At 45.2% G+C, this 25,866-nt stretch overlaps 12 protein-coding genes across 19 annotated transcripts in view; 5 read left to right on the plus strand and 7 right to left on the minus strand.

The window, feature by feature from the left end:
* The first annotated feature begins 31 nt into the window (after nucleotides 1-31).
* On the plus strand, nucleotides 32-706 carry LOC6587236 (40S ribosomal protein S19b). Its single transcript, XM_002013449.2, has 2 exons — nucleotides 32-388; nucleotides 449-706. The coding sequence occupies exons 1-2, from the start codon at nucleotides 83-85 to the stop codon at nucleotides 632-634; spliced, it is 492 nt and encodes a 163-aa protein (XP_002013485.1). The 5' UTR covers nucleotides 32-82; the 3' UTR covers nucleotides 635-706.
* Nucleotides 630-1,635, minus strand: LOC6587371. The gene is made up of 2 exons (XM_002013450.2): nucleotides 1,340-1,635; nucleotides 630-1,290 (listed from the first exon to the last, which is right to left on the minus strand). Exons 1-2 carry the CDS (start codon nucleotides 1,610-1,612, stop codon nucleotides 700-702), a joined length of 864 nt encoding a protein of 287 aa, XP_002013486.1. The 5' UTR covers nucleotides 1,613-1,635; the 3' UTR covers nucleotides 630-699.
* Nucleotides 1,636-2,398: 763 nt separating this feature from the next.
* LOC6587337 (26S proteasome regulatory subunit 4) lies at nucleotides 2,399-3,949 on the plus strand. Its single transcript, XM_026984106.1, has 2 exons — nucleotides 2,399-2,479; nucleotides 2,547-3,949. Exons 1-2 carry the CDS (start codon nucleotides 2,477-2,479, stop codon nucleotides 3,861-3,863), a joined length of 1,320 nt encoding a protein of 439 aa, XP_026839907.1. The 5' UTR covers nucleotides 2,399-2,476; the 3' UTR covers nucleotides 3,864-3,949.
* LOC6587385 lies at nucleotides 3,882-4,528 on the minus strand. Its single transcript, XM_002013452.2, has 2 exons — nucleotides 4,410-4,528; nucleotides 3,882-4,291 (listed from the first exon to the last, which is right to left on the minus strand). Exons 1-2 carry the CDS (start codon nucleotides 4,497-4,499, stop codon nucleotides 3,920-3,922), a joined length of 462 nt encoding a protein of 153 aa, XP_002013488.1. The 5' UTR covers nucleotides 4,500-4,528; the 3' UTR covers nucleotides 3,882-3,919.
* On the plus strand, nucleotides 4,449-5,651 carry LOC6587369 (probable DNA-directed RNA polymerase III subunit RPC6). 2 transcript variants are annotated; one of them, XM_026984108.1, is made up of 3 exons: nucleotides 4,449-4,516; nucleotides 4,670-5,075; nucleotides 5,139-5,651. In XM_026984108.1, exons 2-3 carry the CDS (start codon nucleotides 4,683-4,685, stop codon nucleotides 5,625-5,627), a joined length of 882 nt encoding a protein of 293 aa, XP_026839909.1. In that variant the 5' UTR covers nucleotides 4,449-4,516; nucleotides 4,670-4,682; the 3' UTR covers nucleotides 5,628-5,651. The 2 variants fall into 2 exon arrangements, with proteins under 2 accessions (XP_026839909.1, XP_002013489.1); XM_002013453.2 differs by having other exon boundaries at nucleotides 4,481-4,575.
* Nucleotides 5,629-6,974, minus strand: LOC6587172 (selenide, water dikinase 2). The gene has a single exon (XM_002013454.2). It carries the CDS (start codon nucleotides 6,936-6,938, stop codon nucleotides 5,814-5,816), a length of 1,125 nt encoding a protein of 374 aa, XP_002013490.2. The 5' UTR covers nucleotides 6,939-6,974; the 3' UTR covers nucleotides 5,629-5,813.
* On the plus strand, nucleotides 6,848-8,505 carry LOC6587384 (zinc finger protein-like 1 homolog). Of its 2 annotated transcripts, XM_026984107.1 has the most exons (6): nucleotides 6,848-6,891; nucleotides 7,122-7,315; nucleotides 7,374-7,485; nucleotides 7,550-7,743; nucleotides 7,801-8,008; nucleotides 8,071-8,505. In XM_026984107.1, the coding sequence occupies exons 2-6, from the start codon at nucleotides 7,214-7,216 to the stop codon at nucleotides 8,361-8,363; spliced, it is 909 nt and encodes a 302-aa protein (XP_026839908.1). In that variant the 5' UTR covers nucleotides 6,848-6,891; nucleotides 7,122-7,213; the 3' UTR covers nucleotides 8,364-8,505. The 2 variants fall into 2 exon arrangements, with proteins under 2 accessions (XP_026839908.1, XP_002013491.1); XM_002013455.2 differs by lacking the exon at nucleotides 6,848-6,891 and having other exon boundaries at nucleotides 7,047-7,315.
* Nucleotides 8,506-8,509: 4 nt separating this feature from the next.
* On the minus strand, nucleotides 8,510-9,581 carry LOC6587403 (transmembrane protein 199). Its single transcript, XM_002013456.2, has 2 exons — nucleotides 8,940-9,581; nucleotides 8,510-8,876 (listed from the first exon to the last, which is right to left on the minus strand). The coding sequence occupies exons 1-2, from the start codon at nucleotides 9,562-9,564 to the stop codon at nucleotides 8,560-8,562; spliced, it is 942 nt and encodes a 313-aa protein (XP_002013492.1). The 5' UTR covers nucleotides 9,565-9,581; the 3' UTR covers nucleotides 8,510-8,559.
* Nucleotides 9,565-10,186, minus strand: LOC6587411 (biogenesis of lysosome-related organelles complex 1 subunit 5). Its single transcript, XM_002013457.2, has 3 exons — nucleotides 10,154-10,186; nucleotides 9,821-10,092; nucleotides 9,565-9,748 (listed from the first exon to the last, which is right to left on the minus strand). Exons 1-3 carry the CDS (start codon nucleotides 10,173-10,175, stop codon nucleotides 9,578-9,580), a joined length of 465 nt encoding a protein of 154 aa, XP_002013493.1. The 5' UTR covers nucleotides 10,176-10,186; the 3' UTR covers nucleotides 9,565-9,577.
* A 680-nt stretch (nucleotides 10,187-10,866) lies between these two features.
* On the plus strand, nucleotides 10,867-12,495 carry LOC6587414 (bifunctional arginine demethylase and lysyl-hydroxylase PSR). Its single transcript, XM_002013458.2, has one exon. The coding sequence runs from the start codon at nucleotides 10,949-10,951 to the stop codon at nucleotides 12,155-12,157; it is 1,209 nt and encodes a 402-aa protein (XP_002013494.1). The 5' UTR covers nucleotides 10,867-10,948; the 3' UTR covers nucleotides 12,158-12,495.
* A 308-nt stretch (nucleotides 12,496-12,803) lies between these two features.
* On the minus strand, nucleotides 12,804-16,406 carry LOC6587382 (GTP-binding protein SAR1b). The gene is made up of 6 exons (XM_002013459.2): nucleotides 16,390-16,406; nucleotides 15,415-15,565; nucleotides 15,015-15,134; nucleotides 14,883-14,948; nucleotides 13,503-13,738; nucleotides 12,804-13,441 (listed from the first exon to the last, which is right to left on the minus strand). The coding sequence occupies exons 2-6, from the start codon at nucleotides 15,455-15,457 to the stop codon at nucleotides 13,325-13,327; spliced, it is 582 nt and encodes a 193-aa protein (XP_002013495.1). The 5' UTR covers nucleotides 15,458-15,565; nucleotides 16,390-16,406; the 3' UTR covers nucleotides 12,804-13,324.
* Nucleotides 16,407-18,202: 1,796 nt separating this feature from the next.
* The window catches only part of LOC6587405 (phosphoinositide 3-kinase adapter protein 1), a 34,052-nt gene continuing 26,388 nt past the window's right edge, over nucleotides 18,203-25,866 (minus strand). For 5 of the 6 annotated variants that reach the window (XM_026991848.1, XM_026991831.1, XM_026991842.1 and 2 more), the window contains 2 exons: nucleotides 21,737-21,914; nucleotides 18,203-21,655 (listed from right to left, as the gene is read on the minus strand). In XM_026991848.1, coding sequence (XP_026847649.1) covers nucleotides 18,733-21,655; nucleotides 21,737-21,914 — 3,101 coding nt within the window. In that variant the 3' untranslated portion in view covers nucleotides 18,203-18,732. Of the gene's footprint in view, nucleotides 21,656-21,736; nucleotides 21,915-24,490; nucleotides 24,618-25,866 lie in introns of those variants that run through there. The other variant, XM_026991853.1, reaches the window with a different exon arrangement.

The following is a 25,866-nucleotide window of genomic DNA, read 5'->3' on the forward strand; positions in this document are numbered from 1 at the left end:
GCCTCATAGAAAAGTAGGGGAATTTAATCAGGAAATTCTGTGCTCATCATTGCGAATAATCTTAGAAAAAATATTCTGCAAGATGCCGGGTGTTACTGTTAAAGATGTGGACCAGCACGTTCTAACCAAAGTGCTGTCCGCTTTCCTAAAAAAATCTGGAAAGATTACTGTGCCTGAAAAAGCTGATTATATTAAGACGGGCAAGTTTAAGGAAACAGCACCGACTGAACAGGACTGGTTCTATACTCGCTGTGCCTCTATAATGCGGCATCTGTACTTTCGTAGTCCGGCTGGAGTGGCCGCCTTCACCAAGGTGTACAGTGGACGCAAGCGCAAGGGGGTGCAACCATCAAAGTATTGCCGCTCATCGGATGGCTGCATCCGTATGGTAAGTGTGTAAAACTTAAAAAAATAACTTTATTTCATGGGAACATTGGTTTACTTAAAGGCTTTTCACGCTCTCGAAGCGGCACGCATGATCGAGAAGCATTCCGAGGGGGGTCGCAAGCTTACTCCTGCTGGACAGCGTGACATGGACCGCTTGGCCAACCAGATTGTGGTCAAGCAACGTAAAGTCGAGACCAAGCCAGTTATCTGTATTGGCGACGATTTTCTAGGATGTGCAGATATATAAAATGATTAGCTACTTTATTCCTAACATGGATACAAAATGGCGAAAAAATTAAAGCACTGACAATTTTAGCTGGTCCACAAATCGCACGACTTTTGGTTGGGTGGTACCTTGAATCCACGCACTATTACATCTGACTGCCACCAGCCGCTGTGTTCCGCAGTCGGATCGCCACATTCAATCTTTTTGCCGCAGTCTTCGTCAGTTTCGTCCAGATGCATTAGGCCTAGATCTCGGTATATGGCCAACCCCTGGCAGCATCGCAGTTCGACCAGTGGATTATCAGTTGCATGCCGGATGTGCAAGTGCACATTTTTACAGCTGTGCGGCAATTGACTCAGGACTGTTTTTTGAACGAGACTTTTGTGTTTCTGGTGCAGTCCAGGTTCGTTGGTTGTCAGTAGTTCCAGTTCCAGAAACACATTCGTAGCGTTAAGCTGTGTGGAGAAGATAGTATAAAGCTCCTTGCAGGTCAAGAGTCGGAGCAGCGCCTGCTTTATGCTGCCTTCGGACAGGGCATGGTTCTCGTAATGATGTTCCCTGGTTACGGACGCATGGGGAATGTGCAGAGTGTAGGCTTCCGTGGGCAAGAAAGTATTTGGGCCAAATAGAAATCGTAGGCTCTTCACCTTGGAGGACTTGAATGCTTGCCGTATGAGCTGAAAGGAGTGCAATGTAATGGAATTTCTCTTGTGGCATAAGACTCACCTCTCTCATGTCACTGATGGATTGCCTAGTCGCCTTGGCCTTGATGCGCTGCTGGTTGACCTGATAATTGGAAAATGATTCCTGCTTGCCTGACTTATCCTCATCGTCCCATTTTTCGATGCAATGCTTATATAGTTTGTAAACGAAGGGGATCTGGCTGCGTTGGTATAGAAGAAAGTCTAGGATGCTATTCACGAATTCCGCCGCAGTGCCCGCTGTTAAGACAGCCACATTGTCGAGCTTGAGGTCGATGTTCTTAACATTTTGATCCATTAATTGTAATTAAATTGTAAACTATTATTGCAAAAGGAACCCAAACAAATCAAATGTTTGGGGCTGCCACCTGGTTTCAGTGCTGCCAACTTGTTTCACATTCAGAGTTGTCTCTATTCGACAGAAATATCGACCGTATATTTCGGTATTTTTTTTGAATCGGTAATAGCCGGTAAGCATCAATGAGTATCATACCCTGGGGAAATAGATATTATAGAATTGAGAATATGCTTGTCATCCCAAGCTCCAATTCAAAGATATCGTCTTCCTACAGAGAACAAGAATAGGTATAAGGATATATATATATAAAAGACACTAATCATATGCATGACTATGTCTAAAACATATCAATATGAGAAAATTTCTGTATTTATTATGTTTTTAAAACAGTTCGGAAAACAGGAGCTTCATATTAAATTAGCGAAATAGGGTATACAAGGCATATACGCGCATCATGTCTTCAAATATAAGCAACATTGCGAATGTTTTTTTGTGGAACTATTCTCTTTAAACCTTGTTTTATTTAAAAATACAATAAATGGAAGTATTTAAAAGTAGTTAATCTTGTAGAAAATGTATTCATTAATCGGACAAAATTATGGGGCAGGGCTGACGGTGCTATCTAGCCAGTAAAATCAAATCGAATATCAAAAACGAGGAATATGTATAAAGGAACTTGAATAATTCGTCGGTAGTTTATCGGTATATTTGGAATATGAGACGGTATATTTTGGTATATTTCTGAGGGTCGGCCGGTATGTTTGAAAGATAAATCCGCGGTCACACTGGTTATGACTGGTAAAAATTAATCAGAAAATAAAGAAGTGTATTAATCTAAGATCACCAAATACAAGCCTACTCAAAATGGTAACGTGCAGCACACCAATTTTCTGTGGACGTCAGTAATTTAATTTGTTGTGGTTGCGCATTTCAGGGACAAAACCAATCGGCCCAAGGGGGCTCTGGCGACAAGAAGGATGATAAAGACAAAAAGAAGAAGTACGAGCCACCAATTCCGACTCGCGTCGGCAAGAAGAAGCGCCGCGCAAAGGGACCCGATGCGGCCATGAAGCTGCCCCTGGTGACGCCCCATACGCGTTGCCGGCTCAAGCTGCTCAAACTGGAGCGCATCAAAGATTACCTGATGATGGAGGATGAGTTTATTCGCAACCAGGAGCGTTTGAAGCCCCAAGACGAGAAAAACGAGGAGGAGCGCTCCAAGGTGGATGACCTGCGCGGCACACCAATGTCTGTGGGTAATCTGGAGGAGATTATCGATGATAATCACGCAATTGTGTCCACCTCTGTGGGCTCCGAGCACTACGTTAGCATTTTATCCTTTGTGGACAAGGATCAGCTGGAGCCTGGATGCTCGGTCCTGCTGAATCACAAAGTTCACGCCGTTGTGGGTGTTCTCAGTGACGACACCGATCCTATGGTCACTGTAATGAAGCTGGAGAAGGCACCACAGGAAACCTATGCAGACATTGGTGGCCTGGACACTCAGATTCAGGAAATCAAAGAGTCTGTCGAGCTGCCGCTAACGCATCCCGAATACTACGAGGAAATGGGCATCAAGCCTCCAAAGGGTGTCATCCTCTATGGCCCACCAGGCACAGGCAAGACTCTCCTTGCCAAGGCTGTGGCCAATCAAACCTCGGCCACGTTTCTTCGCGTTGTGGGCTCGGAACTTATACAAAAGTATCTGGGCGATGGCCCCAAGCTGGTGCGGGAACTGTTCCGTGTGGCCGAGGAGCATGCACCGTCTATAGTGTTTATCGACGAAATCGATGCTGTCGGCACCAAGCGCTACGACTCGAACTCTGGTGGCGAGCGTGAGATCCAGAGAACTATGTTGGAGCTGCTCAATCAGTTGGATGGCTTTGATTCGCGCGGCGATGTGAAGGTAATAATGGCTACGAATCGCATTGAGACGCTCGACCCGGCGCTTATACGTCCGGGACGTATCGATCGTAAGATCGAATTTCCACTGCCCGACGAGAAGACAAAGCGACGCATTTTCACCATACACACGTCTCGCATGACCCTGGCCGAAGATGTGAACCTCAGCGAACTGATCATGGCCAAGGATGATCTCTCCGGCGCCGACATCAAGGCTATTTGCACAGAAGCTGGTCTCATGGCACTGCGCGAGCGCCGCATGAAGGTGACCAACGAGGACTTCAAGAAATCAAAGGAGAGCGTCTTGTACCGAAAGAAGGAGGGCACACCCGAGGGATTGTATTTATAAGTTACACACACGAAAATATATGTTCAGTTAATTTTGATAATTCCCAATCATATACATTAAACCAGATTAACACTAGAACCCCTGGATATGAATAAATTCGCAGTTATTGGCAGTGATGCGGCACATTCATCCAATAAGTCGTCTGTATAGGTGCCCTGTTTCGCCGACACCACGTCTAGGGGTTCGTTTTGATGATCCAAGTATTTAAAGTGCTGTTTATCCGTGGCTTTTGGCAAATTCAGCCCTTTGTACACCTCTTTTTCTTTTAGCAACTGGTCATCTCTTGTACCAGCTGCTGCAAGTGTGTCAAAAAAGGAGCCGAATTTGGTCAGATCCAGCCCAACGTGCAACCCATCGGCATAGCCTTGATCGAAGCTAGTTTGAAAGACTTGCTCCCGTCCATCGGCAACACCATCCGCATAGCTTATCTGTTAAAAGAAGAGTATATCTTTAGTTCGTATATAAATTCAGGTGGGGACCACAGCTGATTGTCACTCGAGTTGGCAGCGCTATATCTTACTGTTTCTTCGCACGCTTCGCACGTACCTTTCCAACTTTATCCTGAACGCGCTGATAATTTGTGGAACTAACGACTTTAAAGTCAGTTTCCTCATCAGAGACCGCTGCCTGTGACATTATTGGATATCCAAAAGGTGTGCTTTAGATCAGAAATCACTTTAAAAATTCAATGAACCTTTCCCACACGAATCGAGTGAGTGCCTTCTTCTTATTACCGCAACCATTCGCCCCGAACCGTTTGTTTTTGTTTTTACGCCAATGTTAATTGATTTAAATTTGCTTTAAAGATCTGACTGCGTCATGGCCGCTGAGGTCGCCCAACTGTTGCTGGCGGTTATCCAGGGAATACCCGCTGGAGCCACCAATGATGATCTCACCAAGGCCCTATCCGATGTGTCGGCAGCCACCCGAGTCGAGGGCCTGAATATATTGCTACAACAAGGCGGCATAGAGATCCTTAAAAAGGGAGAGAAACTGGTCTATCGTGCCAAGGATCCGGAGAAGAAGAGCGCACTGCCCAAAGATGCCGACAACGAGGAAAAAATCGTCTATGGGATTGTGGAGGAGGGCAGCAACAAGGGCATTTGGATACGAGACATACGTATGAAGTCGAACCTGAATATGACACAATTGAATAAAATTCTCAAGAATCTGGAAACAAAGAAGCTAATCAAAGCGGTCAAATCTGTGAATGTTAGTATATACTCCATCCTACATTTATTGCATATTGCGTTTTACCCAATTCCTGTTTTTTAGGCCAGCAAAAAGAAAGTTTATATGCTGTACAATTTGGAGCCGGATCGATCCATCACAGGCGGTGCCTGGTACCAGGACCAGGACTTTGAAGTTGAGTTTGTCGATGTCCTCAACCAGCAGTGCTTGCGTTTTCTGCAAATGAAGCGCGAGAATGCGGAAAAGAAGCGTGACGGCCCCTTGGCCCTCAAGCAAATGTCCTGCTGCACCGTAAGCGATGTCCACAAATTCATATCGGATTTGGGCATAAGCAAGGTTAATCTAGACGAGGATGACCTTGAAACCATACTCAAGACGGTTGTCTACGACGGCAATGCGGAGCGCATAATGCAGCAGGATGGCTCGTATGTTTATAGGGCCGTTAATTTACCTCTTCCACCCACGGGCTTGGTTCAAATGCCCTGTGGCATATGTCCTGTAATCAAGAACTGCTCCAACTGCGGCGATGTAACCGCCATTAAATGTCAATATATGAAAGAGTGGTTGGACTAAATTAAAAGAAAGTTTCGTGTTTAATTTGGCTATCAAGTCTCCTTCTTTAATCAAAGCATACATTCAATTAACTATCAGATATACACATTTAAAAATGTAAAGTTCCAAATATTTCCAAGCTTTAAGCCTTTATGAAATATCCGTCATAGGCTGAATAATCAATTGTTTGTATTACCTTAAATCTAGTTAAAGACTGACTTCGATGTATTCTACATGATCTGCTAGCACTGCATCGGACTCATTTGCTTCTTCGACGCGTCCAATTTTGAATGCCTTTTGTTCGCCTTTTGTAATTTCATTGAATTCGCAGCAAAATTGGTCTGCTGCTTCGGGCGAAAGGGAAATTAATAGACCGCCAGATGTTTCTACCGATTTGCCAGCAAGTAATTTGGAGCTTTGGTCAATTAGAGTGCTAAACTTCACCACATTTTTGATAATTGGCAATCTGTTGATCTTAAATAAGACCTTGTTCTTTTGGAATTGTGCAAGGTTTTTGGCATGACCAAGTAAACCAAATCCTGTAACATCTGTGGCACAGTGCGCCCGATACTTGTGCATTAAGAGTGCAGCGGTTTTGTTTAAATATGTCATCGACTTCACTGCCATTTCAAAGGTCTCGAGTATCTCCTTATCTGTGAATTTCGTCAGGAGGGTGTTGTACTTATCAGTCTGATTAAGTTGCCAAATATAAGCATTTGTAGCCAGCTGTGTACCCAGTGGCTTTGTAAGTACCAAAGCATCTCCCGGTCGCCCATTAGATGGAAATATGATTTCATCCTTTAGGCAGACAGAAGTCGCTACGCCGCCAACGATGCACCAAGGATTTAGCTTTAATTCCCTCAGTTTTAAGTGGACTTGGTTGTAGCCATTTGTTGCCAATGCTTTTCGAAAACCCTGTATGATTAAAGATGTAACAACATCACGTTGTTTGCTCGTAAATTCCGTCGATACACTTATTATCATTTCTATCGAGTCAATGTCGGTCACACCAACGGCATATAAATCACTCAAGACATTGGCCAGCGTGATTCCTCCCAATGCTTCTGGATCATTTACCAATGGATAAAAGAAGTCGACAGTTTGTGCCAGCAGATATTCTCCTCCGTGCCGAGTCGAGTTGAGTGGTATAACGGCACAGTCCATTCCAGCGCCGATGTGGTGTTCTTCATTTTCGTTGGAATGGACTATTTCTGTTCCCCTTAGGTACTTTGTGAGTACATCTTGGGGGATTTTACAGCCTCATCCTCGAAGGGTGGAAAAATTGGTAAGTTGAAAATCGGGCTCGAGTCCATGTTTTTCTGGCCGAAACATCTTGGTGCATGACGGAATGGTAGGGTTGGAGCGCTCTTGCCATTCGCCACGCATATCGAAAGCTAGTACGTGGCTGTTGATTCTGTGATTGTCAAAACGAAAATTCAGGGGCTAGGGAACTACGAATCGAAATTAAAATCAATTGAATGCGGAGAATGCGATAATTGTGTGCGCCTCCCCTAGGTTTACTTTACACAAGTGTGCTGGCACAATAAACCCCAAGTGCAATAAATATCTGCGCCGCCCCGAAACAAGAAGTCTGCTGACCTGCCAGAATGGGTCTCTGCAAATGCCCAAAACGATTGGTCACCAATCAGTTCTGCTTTGAGCACCGAGTCAATGTCTGCGAACACTGCATGGTCCAGTCCCACCCTAAGGTACATATGCTTATTCCACACAGCTCAGAAAATAATGTATTTCGGATCTATTCCGCAGTGCATAGTGCAATCCTATCTGCAGTGGCTTCGTGACAGCGACTACATTTCCAACTGCAATCTGTGTGGGACTTCGCTGGAGCAGGGCGAGTGCGTGCGACTGGTTTGCTACCGTAAGTGGTGTCACCCACATGTAGTAACCTTCCTTTTAATGACACTCTATCCAACAATTTCTAGACGTCTTTCATTGGGACTGCTTGAATGCTCGTCAAGCCGCACTGCCTGCCAACACTGCCCCACGCGGCCATCAGTGCCCCGGTTGTAGTGTGGAGATATTTCCCAACACCAATCTCGTCTCGCCCGTGGCGGACGCCCTGAAGAACTACCTGGCTCAAGTCAACTGGGGTCGCAATGGCCTGGGCCTGGCTCTGGTAAGCGGCTAAAGAGATATTCGCCGACTTTGTGCTAATAACAATGCTCTCCAAAAGCTCTCGGAGGATCAGAGTAGCAGTTTGAAGGCCATTAAGTCTAAGGCTTCCGTCAGCCAGGCGGCGGTTAGCAATATGACCAAAGTGCATCACATTCATTCCGGAGGAGAGCGGGAGCGTGGGAAGCCGAATGGTGGTGATGCCTCCACTCCACATTCCGTGCTCCTAATGGATGCATTTAATCCACCCAGCTCGGGCGACTTTAATGGTATGCAGCAGAGTTATTTTCTAAGCTTGGCGTTTAATATCACTATGTTATTGATCCAACAGCCAGCAGTAGGCGACCATTGTTGCCACGTCAGTCGCCCATTGGTGGGACGGATCGCGATGACAATAAGTACCAGCGCCGCACGCCGGCAGCGCTGCTCTCGCGTTGGACGCGACGCTTTTATTCACCGTCGTCGCGGCCACCGTGGCGACGCACCTGGTTTTTGGTGCTCAGCGGCATTCTGGCCTTTGTCATGTTCATCTATCTATTGGCATGGATGGGACGCAGTGGCTCCAACGACGGCCTGGACGAGAGCTGGAACAATCCGAATCCGCAACCGAATCACTACGAGTAAAATGTGTAACGAAATATTCGAAGAAAGTTTATCAACGTCGTATATACGTAGTCTCTAATCCAAAGCCTAGAATCCTTCTCCCCACACCCTCCCGAAAGAATAAAACTTTTACAGATATTTATATAATCTAAAATTCCAACGACGAATTAATACAAATATTTATGTATATATTAAAGAAAAAGTAATACATATTTGTTTAGTCAGCATGAGGCTTTAGAGCCTGAACTCCACTTGTCGCCGCGGACGGGACTCGCTCTCCGCGAGCCTTTGGCGCGGTCTGCTGCATGCGCTTGGGCGCGTCCAAGACCTCGTCGTATTCGTGCAGCTTTTTGGCCAGGAAGTACATCTCGGCTAGGGCTATAATGAGGGCCACAATGACGCCCAGCAGGATGCGAAAGCCAAAGGGCAGGGGACCGACCATCAAATTGACACCAAAGAAACCAAAGGTGAAACCAGCTGCCACAGAGAAGACGAACTGCAACACCGCAATAATTTGCTTGTTCAGACTTTTAACTACAAGAAAAGAGTATTAACAGCATTCGGAATCGCTCAATTTGAGATCTCATCTCTACTCACTTTGATAGGCTATGGTGTCCTCTGGATAATGCTTCAGTCCTGCATCCACATTCTTTGTCATCTTGTGGTACTCGCGGTTGTGCTGCTCCGCACGAAGGCGTTCGCAGCGGGCCTCCAGGTCCGGGTTGCGTGGCTTCATTTCATTTTCTGGCAATACGAGATCGGATGATTCGATCAATTCATACAGAAAGATATTGCAAATGCCATCTTTGCGCAATTGAATCAGAGTATCATTCAGCCAGTGCATGTCAGTCAGGTACAATACATTATTGTATTCCGTCGGGTGTTCTTCATCTTCCATTACCTCCTCGGTTGCCTTCTCATCTTTGGCTGCCTTCTTATTCTTCTTTCCGATGGGTTTGGCTGGTGCTGGTTCTGGTTCCTCAGACACATCGGCCGTGAGTCTACGGAGCAGCACTCGGTCAATATTGGGGCGTTTAATGTTCAGCTCTTGTTCCTTAACGATTTGTGTACTCAAAGGTAAAGTATAGCCTTCGTTTTTCATCAGTTTGGCGACATTTTCCGGAACCTTTTTGAAGTGCTCCTTTTGGCTATCCAGGAACTCCAAAAGCGTCTTCGACGGCACAAGGCGCACCCGGGTGTCTACGATTGTGGATTTGAGCATTTTAGGGCAGCTCCTATTTGGCAATGCTCAGCTTCAATTGCAGGTCGGAGTAGAGTTCGGCGATTTCCTCCTCCTTTTCCTCAAACGAGTTTTCTATGCGCTTGTAGCCGTGCTGCAGGTTGGTCAGAAATTCGGCTCTGCGTCGCTCACGTGACTGTCGTGACTCCCGCAACTGTGCGCTGGCCTAAAAATACAAAATGCAATCAGTAATATTCGATAAGCTGGCGCCTCGATTATGTGGTGTGGTCCCAATTACCGTCCGCTCCACTTTGGCTTTCTCCAACAGGTTGTTGACCCCGTACAGCAGATTGTTCACTTCGGTACCCAGTTCGGTAAGGTTTTTGTTACCCAATGAAATGAAACGTTCTGAAAGATCGTACTTGAGCGATCCTACGGTCTCGGTGACCTGGAAAAGTTTTTCCACTTCGCTGTCGTTGCGCCGTACTTCGAAGTTGTCCAGGAAAGCTTCGATCTCGCCGTTAACAAATACGCGATGATCTAAAACGCGAAGCGGCACTTTGTACAACTCTGCAGAAGAGTAGAATATTTCGTTACAGACGATTATACAGCAGTTTTTTCAAAACATTACCTCGTCCAACCTGGCTTATCATTATTTTTCTACCACCCACAGCTGTCACATGACTTATCGACTTATCGATAATAATGAAAAAAATAACTTAGCCCACTTAAACCCCCTTTATTTCAACATGATCAGAAATCATATTCATCGATTTTTATATTCGGTTTAGGGTTATTAGCTAGCCAAGAGCCTCAGCTGTGAACACATACTTTTATCCGATTGATGAATAAATGTTCTATAAGATTGGATAATTTCAAATTTTAATTTAAATAATAATACTGTGTTTTATTTTTAGATTGCATGTGTATAACGATATATATCGCCGCAAAATATACAAACTACCCACGCCTAGCTCTAGTGCAGAGTGACCGTTTCAGGAATTTTTAATACTTTTCGGTATTTCACGGTATATCGGTATATAATGGTATATTTGGTCAATTTCATCAATCTTTTCAATTTTATTTTCAAAGGTATATAGAAATCCAATAAAGTGCAAGTGTTTAAAATAAGCTAGTCAATTAGAAAATAGATTCATTAATTGTATAAAACTATGTGGGCAGTGTTGAGGGATCCATCTAGCTAGCAATATTCGACGGAATATCAAAATCGAGGAATATGTATAATGGAACTGGAGTTCGTCAGTATATTTTTAAAATTAGACGGTATATTTTGGTATATTTCGGTGGGTCGGACCGTATATTTTAACTATAATTCCGCGGTCACACTGCTCTAGTGCTCACGTTCTCCACTTTCTGCTTAAAAATATTTAAGAAAAAATTGGCAAAATCTCGAGCAAGTACCACGATGAGCGAGGAATTCAAACTGCCCAAGCGCTCCCGCAAACGCACCCGCGACGTTAAGCGCAAGGCCAGGCCAGAGCTGGACGGAGAAAACGCGTGGATGGCGATGCGGTACTATGAAAACTTCGAGCCATTCTGGGATTTTGCAGATAATCTGGAACGAATTGATGATGCGGCGGTGTCGTGTGACGAATTTATAGAACGCTTTGAGCGGCCCTACAAGCCGGTGGTGATACAGGGATGCACTGATGGCTGGATGGCTCTGGAGAAGTGGACGATGTCGCGGCTGGCCAAGAAGTACAGGAACCAGAAGTTCAAGTGCGGCGAGGACAACGAAGGCTACAGCGTCAAAATGAAGATGAAATACTACGTCGAATACATGCAAGGGACGCGCGACGACAGTCCGCTCTACATCTTCGACAGCAGCTTTGGGGAGCACCATCGCAGGAAGAAGCTGCTCGACGACTACGTGGTGCCAAAGTACTTTCGAGATGATCTTTTCCAGTACTGCGGTGAGAATCGTAGGCCGCCCTACCGATGGTTTGTGATGGGTCCCTCCCGCTCCGGCACTGGCATCCACATCGATCCACTGGGAACCAGCGCTTGGAATACGCTCATTCGTGGTCACAAGCGATGGTGCCTGTTCCCCACACAAACGCCCAAGGACTTGCTCAAGGTGACCAGCGCCATGGGCGGCAAACAGCGTGACGAGGCCATCACGTGGTTCAGCACCATCTACCCGCGCACCAAGCTACCCTCCTGGCCGGAGCAATACAAGCCCATCGAGGTGCTGCAGGGCGAGGGCGACACTGTATTCGTGCCGGGCGGCTGGTGGCATGTGGTCCTCAATCTGGACGACACCATTGCAATCACCCAGAACTTCAGCTCGAAGACCAACTTCCCGTGTGTCTGGCACAAGACCGTTCGGGGCCGGCCGAAGCTGTCGCGGAAGTGGTTGCGTGTGCTGCGCGAGCAGCGCCCAGAGCTAGCGCAAATCGCCGAAAGTATTAATATAAACGAGAGCACCGGCTTTGCTTCGGATAGTTCTAGTAATTCAAGCTCCTCCTCGTCGTCGTCATCCTCATCGTCGTCGGAGAGCGACGCAGAAGCCGACTCCAATACGGACAGCGGACAAGAGAGTCTCACCGCCAAAAAGAAGAAGAAGCGACGCATGGGCGGTGGCGGCTCCTCCATGGGCTCCATGCGCTCCTGATGCACGGAGCGGACCAAGCGCAAATGCTTGCTCATGCGACTCTTTCACCGGCAGCTGATGCTCTGTCGGCGGCGTCCATGCTGCCGTCACAGCTAGCACTAGATGATCATCCATCACCTGCAGCCCCAATCAACACTTGAATATTTTATTAGATTTTTCTACATAGACAAAACGAACAACAGTCCCGCAGGCAAGGGCTCCACAGCCCGTGACATCTTTGATTAAGCGTGCCTCCCTTTCGCTTGATTTAAATATTGTATGTGTATGCTATTAATTGACTCATTAGCTTAATCCTTAAAAGTGGCATGAAATAAACTCAGTAATATATTTGTAAAAAAGACTTCAGTATTTAATGGGGAAAGGAATCCATTCTCCAAACTATTTTCCAAGTAATAGCTCCACTTTTTATTATTTTTACAAAATTACTTTTCTCCGTTTTATTTAGAATTATATTATTTTTTTTGCGATGCATAAAAAAGAAACAAAAGTACATCGATGGACATGCAACTTACAAGATTTTGTTAGCTAAATTATAAGGGAAGGAGGGACCATTGAAGTTGTAGTATAATGTTTTTGCAGGCAGTCTCTAAACTAAATGGAATTTAAAATTTTTGGGGACATTATACAAGTAAAAGTTTGGTTGAAATAAAAGGTAGATGATAGCTAAATTTTATTTATGGAACAGCGTCGCTGAAAGCACTTGCTCTTAAATAAATCACCTTTAATTTGCTACAATTTGTTTTATTCATAATTATAATTAAAAGTTTGTTTTTCCCTTGCGCGCACTCTCCTCATACTCTGGATGTTGTTTTATATTCTCTTAGATGTTGTCGATGGAAAAGTCGTTTGAACTTTGACATTGAACATTGTGTTGGTTGTTGCTTTTTGTAAGAGTGTTTTTCTAATTACAGATGTACAGATTTTTGAGTTTTCCGTTTTTTATTATTTATGAATTATTTTGTAATTATGTATAAATTAGAAATTGCGCACGCAGCTTCGTTTTGCTTAAGGTCCGTTTTGTGGTTGGGTTGGGGTTATCTTCTCTTCTGTTCGGTTCGGTTCTGTTCTGCTCTATCGTCGTATTTAAATTTTGTAGCCAAGTTCTCCTCTCAGTTTGTGTGTGTGTGTGTGTTTTATTATGGTTCTTGTTGGTATTTTATTGTTAACTTAATCGATATACTGCGCTAACCAACGGAAACCCTCGCCGTAGCCCTGTCGCTTCAGCACGGAGCACATGAACAATTCCAATGGGCGGCCAGGCAGATCGACACGTGCAACTTTGCCCTGAAATCCACACCAGAAAGTCAGTAAAAACGCAAACAGATCACAGCCTAGGATAGCCTACCTTGCCGGTTGTTAACTGATACAGTCCAAAAACATTTCTCAGCTCATCCTCGCTGGCCGCACCGGGCTTATCGATTTTGTTGCCCAATATGAGCACGGGGCAGTTGGACAGCGCCTCATCCGTGAGCAGCGAATCCAGCTCGTTTTTGCTCTCCTGGAAGCGGCCGCGATCCCAGGCGTCTATTAAGAACACAATTGCGTCCACAGCGGGGAAATAGTCCTTCCAGACGCGACGTGCTACAATCGGTCAAAATTTAAGTTTAACTTTTAGCCAAATTGGGTCTTAAGAATTTGGAAATTAGTGTGCGTGTTGGTGCATGTGTCTCGGTCTTCGGTGCTCCCAAACCTTCATTGTAATCTTTATGAATTTACCTAACATCAGCAAACACGTTCATTGATATGATATCTTTTCAAAGCCAAGAGACGCTGTTGCTGCCATCTTTTGTCCGTTCGTGATTAGAGCTTGTTCCATAGCGAAACCGATCGTCACGATGACATATTCTACTAATATGAATACGTAATAATGTGTGTGCCTGTACATATTTGTGTTGGTTTAACAACTTATCAATTGCCCAAACGCCCGCATTTCATGCCTCATGCTGACTATTGCGGCTACTCCATTTTTATTTTGATTAGTCTTATTTTGGTGCACATTTCGTGTGCACTCTCTAAATAGTTAATAAACATGTTTTGATTCTTGTTGATCTTGGGCCTTTTGTTGTTGTTTGTTCGGTGTTATCTTAATAGAATGTTTGCTTTTGTACTTGTAAATTATTCACACAAATGTACATACATAGGTGCACAGTGGTCGGTACTCAAACATTTATGTCACTTCTAAGAAAATGGTCAAAAGTATCCCTTCTTTTAAACAAGAAAATATTGATTGTTGGCTAATATGGTAACAATTGGGAAGATGTTTTGGCTATGAATATGTACGGCATTCAGAAGGAAGCTATTTAGAAATGATCGCACTTTTAGATAAGAAGGAGATCGAGGCACAAAAGACTGCTCGTAGGTCGCAGTGTCTTTACGTGCTTTCAAAGTTTTAATTTGCAAAAAGTTCACCTAGACAAAAGATCACACAGTTAGACCTGCAAGCGAATCGAATTGATCTCTGACCACTGTAATGGCATTTCTATGAATGCTCGAGTGCCTGTGGCTGATTGAACGCAACAAATGTGAAAAGTACTAGTTGTTGCTCTGTATGAGTGACCCGCTGTGCTATATTTCACGCTGATTGTTGCTGAATCTCTGGCTCTTTTGCATGTGTCGCCTCGTGTGGCTATATTTAGAGTGAGGGCAAGTTCGGAAAGGCGCAAAATTTATGAGTGCTCTGGGGGAAACAGTGCTCCTGCTCCAAGGGAGTTCATGATCAACTTACCCTGAGTGTGGCCACCCAAGTCGAATGTGGTGAAGCGCATATTGCCGATGGACAGCTCCTCGGACGCTGCAATGGATCAAGGATCATGTATCGTTAGCAAGGAGAAATGAGCCACTGGGGACTGCAACTCACTTGGATGCAGGGTGGGGACATGCTGCGCCAGCTTATCATCTTTGAGCATGTGCAGTAGCGTGGTCTTGCCAGCATTATCCAAGCCAAGGAACAACAATTTGCCAGACTTTTTCCACAGACCTGCAAGTAGAAATTCACGTTGAAAGTATGCACCACACGAAAAACATGCGGGAAGGTCGAATGATTCGACTAAATCGTCATCAATTAATACGCGCCGCTCGCTAAACCAATACCAAAAAGACATTTGTGTACACGGCAGCAGACACGCATACATTAGTCAAATTTTGGGTTTCTTTTGTCTGCGTTCCAACGTCTGGCCTTTGCTGGCGTTGCTTTGTTGGCAAGCGCTCAAGAAAAGCGCTCGCCCCATGCTCTCCGATCGGATCTCCGGTGCGCTTACCTAAGTATCCTAGGACTCCGGTGAACCAATCCCAGATGAACATCTTGGCTTGTGGTGTTGTTTGGGGTCAGATAATGGCCGAACCTTGAGTGTGAGAGTGTTGTAGGGGGGAAAAAAGAGTGCTGGCTGGTGCTGCTGCTGCTCCGCTAGACTAAAAATATAGAGAGAGCTGCATTAGGCGGGCATTATAGGGTCGCTGAGTCGCAATTTGCTACAAGTTCAATGTCCAGTCCACAGCAACAACAACAGCCATATGTATAGGAAATCAATTTCCCCATCGAGCAAGTGTTCTTGAGGCGGCAGTACATAGCATCGCTGCTTCCGGACGGACTCAACAGCCGATGGGTCAGTGATGGGGGGAGGAGGCCTTGACATAAATTAATTTGTGGCACAAAGCGGCTGTTCTTTGTTTTTTGTACACTATACACTTTACATGGCAATTCATAATTTTTTTAGCAATTATAATTAGGTTAAAAACCTGTTCTTTGTCAACACTTTCTTTCTTTCTTTTACATTTCATGGCGCTCTCTCTGTGTTTGTAAGTGTGTGACAGTATGGGTGCGTTATTACGAGTGTGTGTGCTGCTGCTGTCACTGGCTGTTTGCGTGTGTCTGTGGGAACTACGTGGTAACACGCATTATACTTTATAATATCACTAAAGTTCTGCACAATTTCGTAATCACACTTTGGAACCAGGCACAAATGTAGTAGCCCCGCGCAATCGGGGCATGAACGCCGCACCCTTAGGCGGCGCAGCTCACAGCCCTCCACCTCCTTATAGGACGTACAAAAACAGCAGACATTATTTTGCACTACGTGGACGCCTTTCGGGGTCGGATTGGGTTTTCCGTTTGCACTTTTCGCTTTTGTCGGCTGGGCTCCCAATCGGCTGGTTGTTGCTGGTTACCGGACATTGTACAGGTGCTTCGAGGGCGCTGGGTGTTTATTAATAATCAATTAATTTAATTTTTCTACCTCACGTTTTTTTTTCTGGAAAATAAATTGAAAAATATTGGCAAATGCAACCCTGTCGATGTTCGGTTCTATCGGATTTCCACTAAAGCCCCCTGTATTTAAATAGTTCAACTACTTGAGGTAAATGGCGGAAAATATTACTGATTGTAAATTCTTCTTGAGGATTCATGCCATCTCTACTATAAACTTAAAAAAAAACCACGATATTTTTCAGCTGAACTGCGCTAAAATGATTAAATTTTCATTATTTTCAGTGGAAAATTGAAATACCCCCTTGGCTTGTAATAGGTTAATCGTTCTCCGTCAGGATTGGCAACCATATTCCTCATATTCTTTGTTCCGTTGAATATTACCAGCTAAATAGAACATTTAGCCATCCACACTCAATTTTGTACGATTGATGAATCAATTTTATACATGATTGGCCTATTCGAAATACTTGCATTTTTTGGATTTCTATATAACATTGAAAATGAAATGGGAGCGCGGCGAAAACCAGTATTTCTACAGTATGACCCTCAGAACATCACCGAAATATACGGTCTCATTTGAAAAATATACCGAGTCGTGCGCGCCAAATCGAACTTTTTTGAATGTGAGCGACAAGGATTTAAATGTTGTCAACCGGGCCTTTGTCTATGCCCACATAATTTTATCCAATGAATTAAACTATTTTCTACTTGACTGGTTTATTTTAAGTACTTGCTTTCATTGGATTTAGCCGAAAAAAAGGTTTTAGCGATAAAGGTCAAGCAAAAAAACCGAAAGAGAAGAGTCAGTTTTTGTGTTCGCTGCAGTGTGACCGCGGACGAATTGATAAAATATACCGTCTGAAACTCAGAAATATACCAAAATATACCGTCTTATTTTCAAAATATACCTTAAATATACTGACGAATTCAAGTTCAATATTTGATAGCTAGATACAATTTTATCCGATTAATTCATCAATTTTCTACTTGACTAGCTTGTTTTAAATATTTGTCTTGTTTTCCTGCTACGGCGATTGCTTTGATTGTTTTTGCCTCTATTTTGGTCAACAAAAATATTGCTTTTTTCAGATTTTTACAGATTTATTTTTCGACTTATAATCTGGTTTATTTTTGTACTACTTAAATCGATCAAATTAAAAAAAAAATGAACGATTCTGCAGGATCTGTATCCGTTTATAGTTCGATTTTGCAGCAATACCCCAAATCTGCACACCGTAGAGCCAAACCTTTTGAAGAAATCGCTTTATTTGGCATTGGAAGTTTAAGTCTACCGTGGTCAAATGCAGTGACTGAAAGGGTATTCAGTCAAATGAATATCGCCAAGACCAAACTTAGGAACAAAATGACTGTTAAATCCTTAAACTTAATATTAAATATAAGGTTTGTTTTCGAAATATTTATTTGTTCTTTTGAAATTTAACGGATATGAATCGCGCCGTCATGGCAAACTACCAATTCCCGGGATATATTTAAATTTAATATGTTCCAGCGATAAATATACCGATTCGAGTAATAGCGAATAAGATGAATTAAAGACACAATAAGAAATCTATATTTCTATGTGCTGTTTTATTTGTAGCCTATTTTTTAGCCTGTTTTTTACAATTTGTAGCTTGTTCTAGCTTGAATTTTTGTGAGATCTAGCATATTTTGACGCTCAAAATCTGGCAGCACTGTCCAGTACTGGACATTTTTGTCCGGCGCGAAAATGAAATACAAGTTTTCGCATTGCCTGCAGGCCGATGTAGTTTGTAAATGTTTCCCGAATGAGATACATCGGATTCCATAGGTACCCAATAAAAATGAAGTCTATATTTTTGCTTAAATATTTAAAATTTATTGCATTTAACTGTATAGCTGATATTTTAGGGGGTTTTTAGGAGCTAGACATTACGAGTTTTTCATGCTAAGCGGCATGCCAAAAGGGTGATCGGTGCAGGATCTTTAAACTAAATTGGGGTAGTACCCAGAGTTACAAGAGAAGATTAATATTTCTTGATATGTTAGCTGCTTGGTTCGACTTAGGTGCTAGACTTAGACCCTAACGATATGGTTTGTTTTGGTTGCTTGCAAACGTCTCACAAATATACAATTCGATTCTGAAACCAGAAGACTAAGAGATAATGTAGATAATACAGGCTTACGACTAACATTAGAATATGTTTTGCTCGATAACTAGTTCATACTCATTTCCATCCATCTGTCCTTTGCGCCTTTTGAGGGATGCGAATCGATCTACTTACAGACAAAACAAGAATACATATGTAACTCTAAAGAGAAGCTTTCGATTTCGATTTGGGTCGATTTCGTGGCAGTGAAGTAACCGCCCCGCTCGTAGTCCTTCGCCTTTCTAGCAGTTCATGTAGTTGGGCGCTTCTGTCTCCGGCGTGGGATCAACTTTGTCTGCGGCCTCTGGGGTATCTCCACCCACATTCTGATAGACCTCGGCCTGGATCTCGATGCTGCCCACCTGGGGACATGGCACTGCCAGCTGCTTGGGTTTAAAGCTGCTGCAGCTGGAGGCGGAGGACGAGTGGCTTTTGGTCAGCTTCCCGTAGATGATGTTCGAGAGCTCGTTCAGCTTGATAGGCTGCAGGGTGACTCCGTTCTGGTTCTGGTAGTGTTGCTGGGTATCGGCGTGCTCCTTCGCCTCCATGATGGTATTCAGGTAGTTGCTGCTCTGGGAGGAGGACAGAGGCTGGCTGCCGTACACAGGTATGTTCGAGGGGAACATCTGGTAGTGCTCGGAGGAGGACCCGGTGGGGCTGGTGGGCGTGTTCAGGCGTTGGCAGCTGGACATGGGCGAGGGGAAGACGATCTGGTGACGCTCATCGCCGGGCGTGGAGCTGGGCGTGAAGACGGGACGTGGTGGCGGCGGGACCAGATAATTGTCCATCAGTGATCCGTGGGCACCTGGCCGGCAGTTGTAGCGCCGATCCTCGTGGTCCGAGTGGGTGCCAGAGTCGCCCAGGGAGGCGCCACTGCAGTTGCTGCCCGTGCTCAGGCGCCCAGAGGATGAGCTGCTACTGGATACGCTCTGCAGGCTGAGGGAGCTGATAGGACGAACCCCCGACTTGAAGCTGCAGCTAGTGGCTATCGAGCTCTTGGTCTCGTCCAGAAGGCTGTCGGCACAGCTGCCAGGATGCTTCTCCCCTGGCGACATCTTCGGACGCGAGAAGAACTTCTTGATGCGCTCGAAAGGCGTCTCTCGCTTCAAATGCGATCGCACCTGCTCGTGGATGCGCTCGTACTCGCGGCGCAGTTGGTCGATCTGATCCTGCTTCTCCCGGAAGCTTTGTTGGACATCGTTGCGATGCTTCCAGCGCTCCACCAGCAGCTCCACATCCCGAATGGACAGTACATTGTTCTTGAAGTCGTGCATTATTTCGGCCAGCTCATCGTCGGCGTTCGATCGATTGTGGCTGGAGGCAGATGCATCGCTGGCACTGCGCTTGAGCGTTCCATATCCAGGCTGATGATTGTGGTTATAGCTGTTGTGGTTGTTCAGTCCAATGGCCAGTCGCATTGTCGAGCGGCTCATCCGCAGATGCTCCTCCACGGGGCGGTTCGAGGGCTGAAACAAGTAGTTTCCATCATCCGGGGGGCAACTGTTGGAGGTGCTGCTGCTCGCGGGAGGAGTATTCACGGGCACATTCGAGGGCTGCAGTACGTAGTCGTTGCCGCCCACCGCTTGGTTCTCCAGCAGCTGGGAGCACTCCTGGCTGAATTTGTCCGTTTGATAGAGGGGAGCCACTGGTGCATCCACCACATCCTGAGACTTGTTTTGCTCCTTGGACTGGTAGTAGGGCGGTTCGTTGATGCGCAGTTCGTTGGTGGTTCGCTCGGGTCCTGGCGAGTCTGCAGCCTCAGGTATTGCCTCCGGCAGCTCCTTTTTCGAGTCCATGTTCTTCTCCGCCGCCGAACCCTGCAGGTTCTCATCCTCCGTCTCCACACTGATGTAATTGAGATTCGAGATGGCCAGCGTCTCCGTTTTGGGACGCACCTCGGGCGTGTTCTCCCTTTCAGAGCCGCTGGACATTTCCATGTACTCGGCGGAGGGCAACTGCTTTGGCGGTTTGCCAGAGGAGGATTTTGTCTTTCCGGGCACGGCCTCAATAACCACCGGTTTCGGACTGCTCTCGCTGGAAGCAGCTGTTGGGGAGACGCCCTTGAAGTAGTGATACATGGTCGTGAGCTCGTGGAACTCCGAAAAGCTGACAATGTTCTGTGCCAACTTGTGATGACCCTCCTGCTCTGCCAGCTCAAAGGGGGTACGGCCGGCACAGTTGCGCACTCCGCAGGCTGTGTCGCCGCCCGGGCACTCCATCAGTTGGATGCAGAGGCGGTTGAGGCCCCAGCGAGCGGCAAAGTGCAGCAGGGTGGGGTACTCCTCCGGACTGGACTCGAGACGCGTGAAGAAATGCGGTTGCTTCTCACAGGGGCCGTTCAGCAGGTGGAAATTTGGCGGCATGTTGCGCTGGAAACACTGCAGAAGATGCTGATCGAGAGCGTCCCTTTCTACGGGTCCGATGCCCAAGGCATGACACATGAACTCTATGGGCGAATCCTCCACACGGAGCAGCTGCTCGAGCTCTCGGAGGCGACTCTCGCACTTGATGGGCCGAGCGCCCAGGCTCTTGTTATTCTTCTCGATGCGTATCTCGATCATTGTGGAGATCTCCATGCAGGACTCGGGTATGGAGAACTGCAGGGTGTAGGGATTGCGGCACTTGAAGTTGCGCAGCTCGATCAGTTCACCGGACTTCTCCACCAGCAGCTTGAGAGTGTCGTTCTTCTCCAGTGGCTCTGCCAGCATGGCCACCACCTTGTTCTGGCCGAGTTTTACCTTCTTCGGCAGCACTGTGAATCCCTCCGAGCAGCTGGAGAAACTGCGCGAGAGGCCCCCACTGTTGCCGCTGCCGCTGTCCTGGCAGGGTGGCCGCTGGCACAGGGCCCGGCCCAGGATGTCCGTGGCAATGCCCAGGATGTTGCTGATCTGCACCTGATCGTTGTCGCGCACCACACAGCGGCGCCACTTGTAGTAGCTGGGCAGCGCAGCCTTGTGCATCTCCTTGACCTTCTCCTCGGCCACATCCAGCAGGATGGCGAGGACCTTCTCCACCCGTATAATGGCCGACAGTTGGGCCATCAGGAAGCTGTGGGGCAGTGCCAGCAGGGCGGGACACAGAATGACAATCTGCAGAGCAGTGTTCTGGTACTTTTGGGCAATCTCCTCGCTGAAGGGACCATCGTCAATTTTGATGTGCAGAAAACTAAAGATAATTAGAGCAAAAAGAGAGGAAAATCTCTAGTTAATGGATCTGTATCCTGCACAGGTTGAGTCCTCTACTCACTTGAATGGTTTCCGTCCGCGCTGTTTGGTGATCTTGTCGAAATGGTTCTTCAGGAAAGTGGCCCGCAAGTAGGCGCGTTCGCTGTGCTTTGCCGTGATGATCAGAATGTCGTCCATATTGTAGCCGATGCAGCCGGATGCATTCGCTCCACTTGCGTTGTTCACGTTGCCACAGTTGTCTGCAAAATGATTGGAAAAGATCGAACAGCGATCAGCAAAAAGTACAGCGACTGCGACTGCGGCTGCGACTGGGACTGGGAGTCGGAGTTGCAGTTGTAGTTTGCTGATAAGCAGCGGCCCACAGCGACCCCAAAAATAAGTAATCTACCCAAGTATTTGTACAAGTCTCTCAGTGTGTATCTGTGATAAATAATGTGTTTACTTAGGATTTGACTTGCGTGATTTGTGACCTCTTCAAACAGACCCTCCTGTTGGGAACACACTTGTTTGACTTTCGACTTTTGGGTTTTGGAGCGCCGTCGTAAGGACTCCATAAGAGTGGACACATGTACATATATATTTGTGGCACTGTGTCATTGGAATTGAAGGAATTTCCCCGCTTATCGGGTAGGCATTTGATGGGTTGCAAGCGGCAAGATCTTGGGTAACATATTTGTGTGGCATTGTTTCAACTGAAACTCCAGATTCCAAATTCCATGGGATACGGCTCTAAGAAGATGGTTCGGATTGAGGAGAGTTACCTGAAGTTTATTGCTTCCCAAAGAATACATTTAAACACTTATGAAGAAAGAGTTTTGTACACCAAAGTTCTTAAAAATTTCGTTCTACTTTCTATATAGGAATGTCGACTGGTTTTCAAGAATTTTCTTGGATTTCAGAATCTACAAATTCCACAACGACAGACCCAAGGCGACCGCCGGATGCTTTTAGCCAGATGGATAGTGGGATTTGGTTTTTAGTGCAGCGAAAACAAAAGTTTTTAGATCCCAGAAAAAGATTTAAACGAAATTAAACAACATAAATTATTTCAGTGGTAGACAAACATTTCTCGGGGGGATGGGGGGGTGGGAGGTTGTCTCCCGTTTTAGCCATATAAATTAGCCGCACGCACTGGATGGACTAATCAGTATGTTGCATGCCCCAAGAGCTGCGTTCTCCATTCTTAGAGCTACCGTTTGCCCCATAAATTTAGTCACGTTTAGCGCATTTAAATAAATCTCAACGAAGAGGAGACACACACACACACACACACAAACACACACACGATGGGGCAATGGCTATGCGCTGGAGAAGACAGGGAGCGATGTTAGCTCTTGGCCAAACCGAAATTTACTGTTGTATCTGCCTCAATCTGAACTGCTTGACACCCACAAATGGCGGCAGCAGCATCCGTGACATCCATCCGCGGCGACTGCGACACAGCATCGCAGCATCCCATCTCTCCCTTGTGCCTCTTCCTGTTGCCTGTTGCGCTTTGCTTTTGCATTTCTTCTGCTTTATTTTCTTCCTTTTTCTGGCTTCGCTCCTTCTTTTCTCAACTCTTTTGCTTCTGCTGCCTTTCTCTTCCCTGCCCTGCTGCAGATGCTCCTCATTATGGGGCACAGAGGAAAGGCAGCAGGCAGGCAAAGGAGTTTGCCTCTGTTTGTTTGTTCCCCTCGATTTGTATGATATGGAAGTGAAGTTTAAAAATAAAGAGGACCAAGTTCCTATACCCTATACAGAGGGTACTATTATTTTATGGCGAAGCTTGTAAATCATAAAAAAGCAAAGATCTTTTAAAGAATGTACAGAATCCGCTTTTCTAATAATCGAAATTTCTAAGAAATTTCCGTTTAAGATAGTCTCTTTTCTGACAGAAGTATTCATTAGGTTTCTACATAATCCGGACAATTTTATTAGTCTTCTCATAAAATATATAGGTTGTAGGATTTGCGTAACTAAAAATACCATTGGGTTTTAATTTCATCAAAGCTATCTCCTTGAAATTATGATATTCCTTTTGGAAAAAATTGAATTAATTTCTACGAATATCTACACTCCAAAGTTACTATCGTAGTATATGTGCATATGTTTTTATATGTAGCCGAAAGGGTATGTCAAACTTCAATTCGCGCGGATAGGCCTTTGTTCCGTGCTATATTATGTATATTTCATATGCAAAATATTGCCACATATTATTCGATATACTCTAAAGAAAGACAATAAAATACGACAACATAATTAAGAGGAACTTTTGGTAGTTTCTAAAAGTTACGCCCCACCCTTTTCAGTGATTAATGGTTTTTTAGTCCTGCCTGGCGTACCAAAACTGTGGATCCTCCCACTCTTCCGGTCCTACTTTAAATGGCTTTTGTTGCTGTGCTTTTTTGAGACTTTGATTTCGTGATGGAGGCTGACAATGTCTGGATGTTGGATTGAAATTTATTTCTCAATTACATGGCAGACGACAGTTTTGTCGACGGGGCTGTTGAAAATTGCAAACAGAATGCAGAATGCAGAATGCAGAGCGCAGAGTGCAGATCCCGATCCCCTGTCTGACATTGGAGTCGCATCCCTGAACCGAGAGTGTGGACTATATTTTAGCATCTGAGTGCCGCTGGAACATCTGGTAATTGTTAAATCGGACTCTTCTCCAAGACAAAAATGCCTCCCTTTGTTCATCATCTTTGTGCTTCTGGTTTTCGTTTTGCAATTTGCAAATATTGCACGAGAGTGTACTTGGTTTTCGGGCTGTGATCGATCACTTTTTAATGGATCCAGCTGCATCCCAATCTCTTTAATGGGAGGCACTCACTCATCTCCATGTCCACATAGTCCATCGCCTCCACATCGTCCTCATCCTCCTCCTCCTCATGCCGCTGGGCCTGGACACAGCTAAAGAGGCGACAACTGCCCTTTGCAGGCATACTCGTATTTCCACTTTGATTTCTTGTTTCAGTTATCTCTTCAAAATATGTATATTCTTCGTATACTTATGACAAGCTATGGAGCACAGAATTTTAATTTTTACGCGCCGCAAACCGCCTCGAACATTGCGCTAATTGTCGTCGCTGCAGCCACATTTCGAATGGAACTGTCCGCACAGCGAGTGAGCACAATCAGAGATGGCCTAGGATTATGCCATTAATTAATTGATTAAAATAAACGCCACTGTATTTGTGTGTGGGGTATTGTCTGGTTTGATTCGGTTGGGGTCTAGCTAGATTCGGTTCTATAAAAGGATGGTGTCATGACAATAGTAGACCTCGAACCTAAGGAAAGGATGGATAAAGATTCTAGTCTGAGTTCTGATATAGTCTCTCAGAAATTTAAAGACTATCCTTATCCAAAAAGGGTTCCAATATCGTGAAAACACGTGAAAACTCCGATATCTTTCTTTTTCAGAACTTGCAAGCAGTTCTTGAGGGGAACATGGAAATATCTTAAGTTTAAATCGAAATCCCCTAATTTTCAAAGAATCTCCACCATTATATGGACCATCAATCCCCCAATACACAAATATCCCCATCATTCCGCGAATCCTCTTTATTGCTAAATGTTCCAAGTGGATGGCAGTCCCCATACATACATATACTCGTATTTCTAAATAATTCATCAAAAATGTTCTTCTAAGTGAATTTAACTTATGCTCGCATGATTTTTATGATGATATCTGAAGATCCCCCCTTCAGCCGCCTCTTCAGAGATCTGGGGTTGGGGGGACACAATTTGAATAAATGCCAACCACCAACCACCAACCGATGGGTGACACTTTCCTTCTTTTTAGCAACAGACATAAATCAACGAAAAGCGAAACGAAAACAGAGAAATACGAGTATAAATGCGGGATTAAATGGACTACAGAACGTACACGGACACCGCACGGTGGGAGAGGGCTTTGGAGGGGTGAGGGGGTGCTATGGGGCAACCGGACGACACACAAATTAACCCTCCCCCTTTTCGGGGACAACAAATAACTCAAAAAATGTGTGCATATGCCCGTAGAGAAACATGTGTACCACTCGCCTCATTGGAACCCCATCCAACAGATATGTATGTAGTTATGTATGTATGTATGTATGTATATACGAGTGGTACTATATGTGTGCGTTCACATAACAATTATCATTTAATTATGTCAACTGTAACTTAATTATGCGCATATATCTTTTAATTTGAGGCCGGTTTTTC

Source organism: Drosophila persimilis, unplaced genomic scaffold (assembly GCF_003286085.1).
Source record: "Drosophila persimilis strain 14011-0111.01,24,50 unplaced genomic scaffold, DperRS2 tig00000000-arrow-pilon, whole genome shotgun sequence".
NCBI lineage: Eukaryota > Metazoa > Arthropoda > Insecta > Diptera > Drosophilidae > Drosophila > Drosophila persimilis.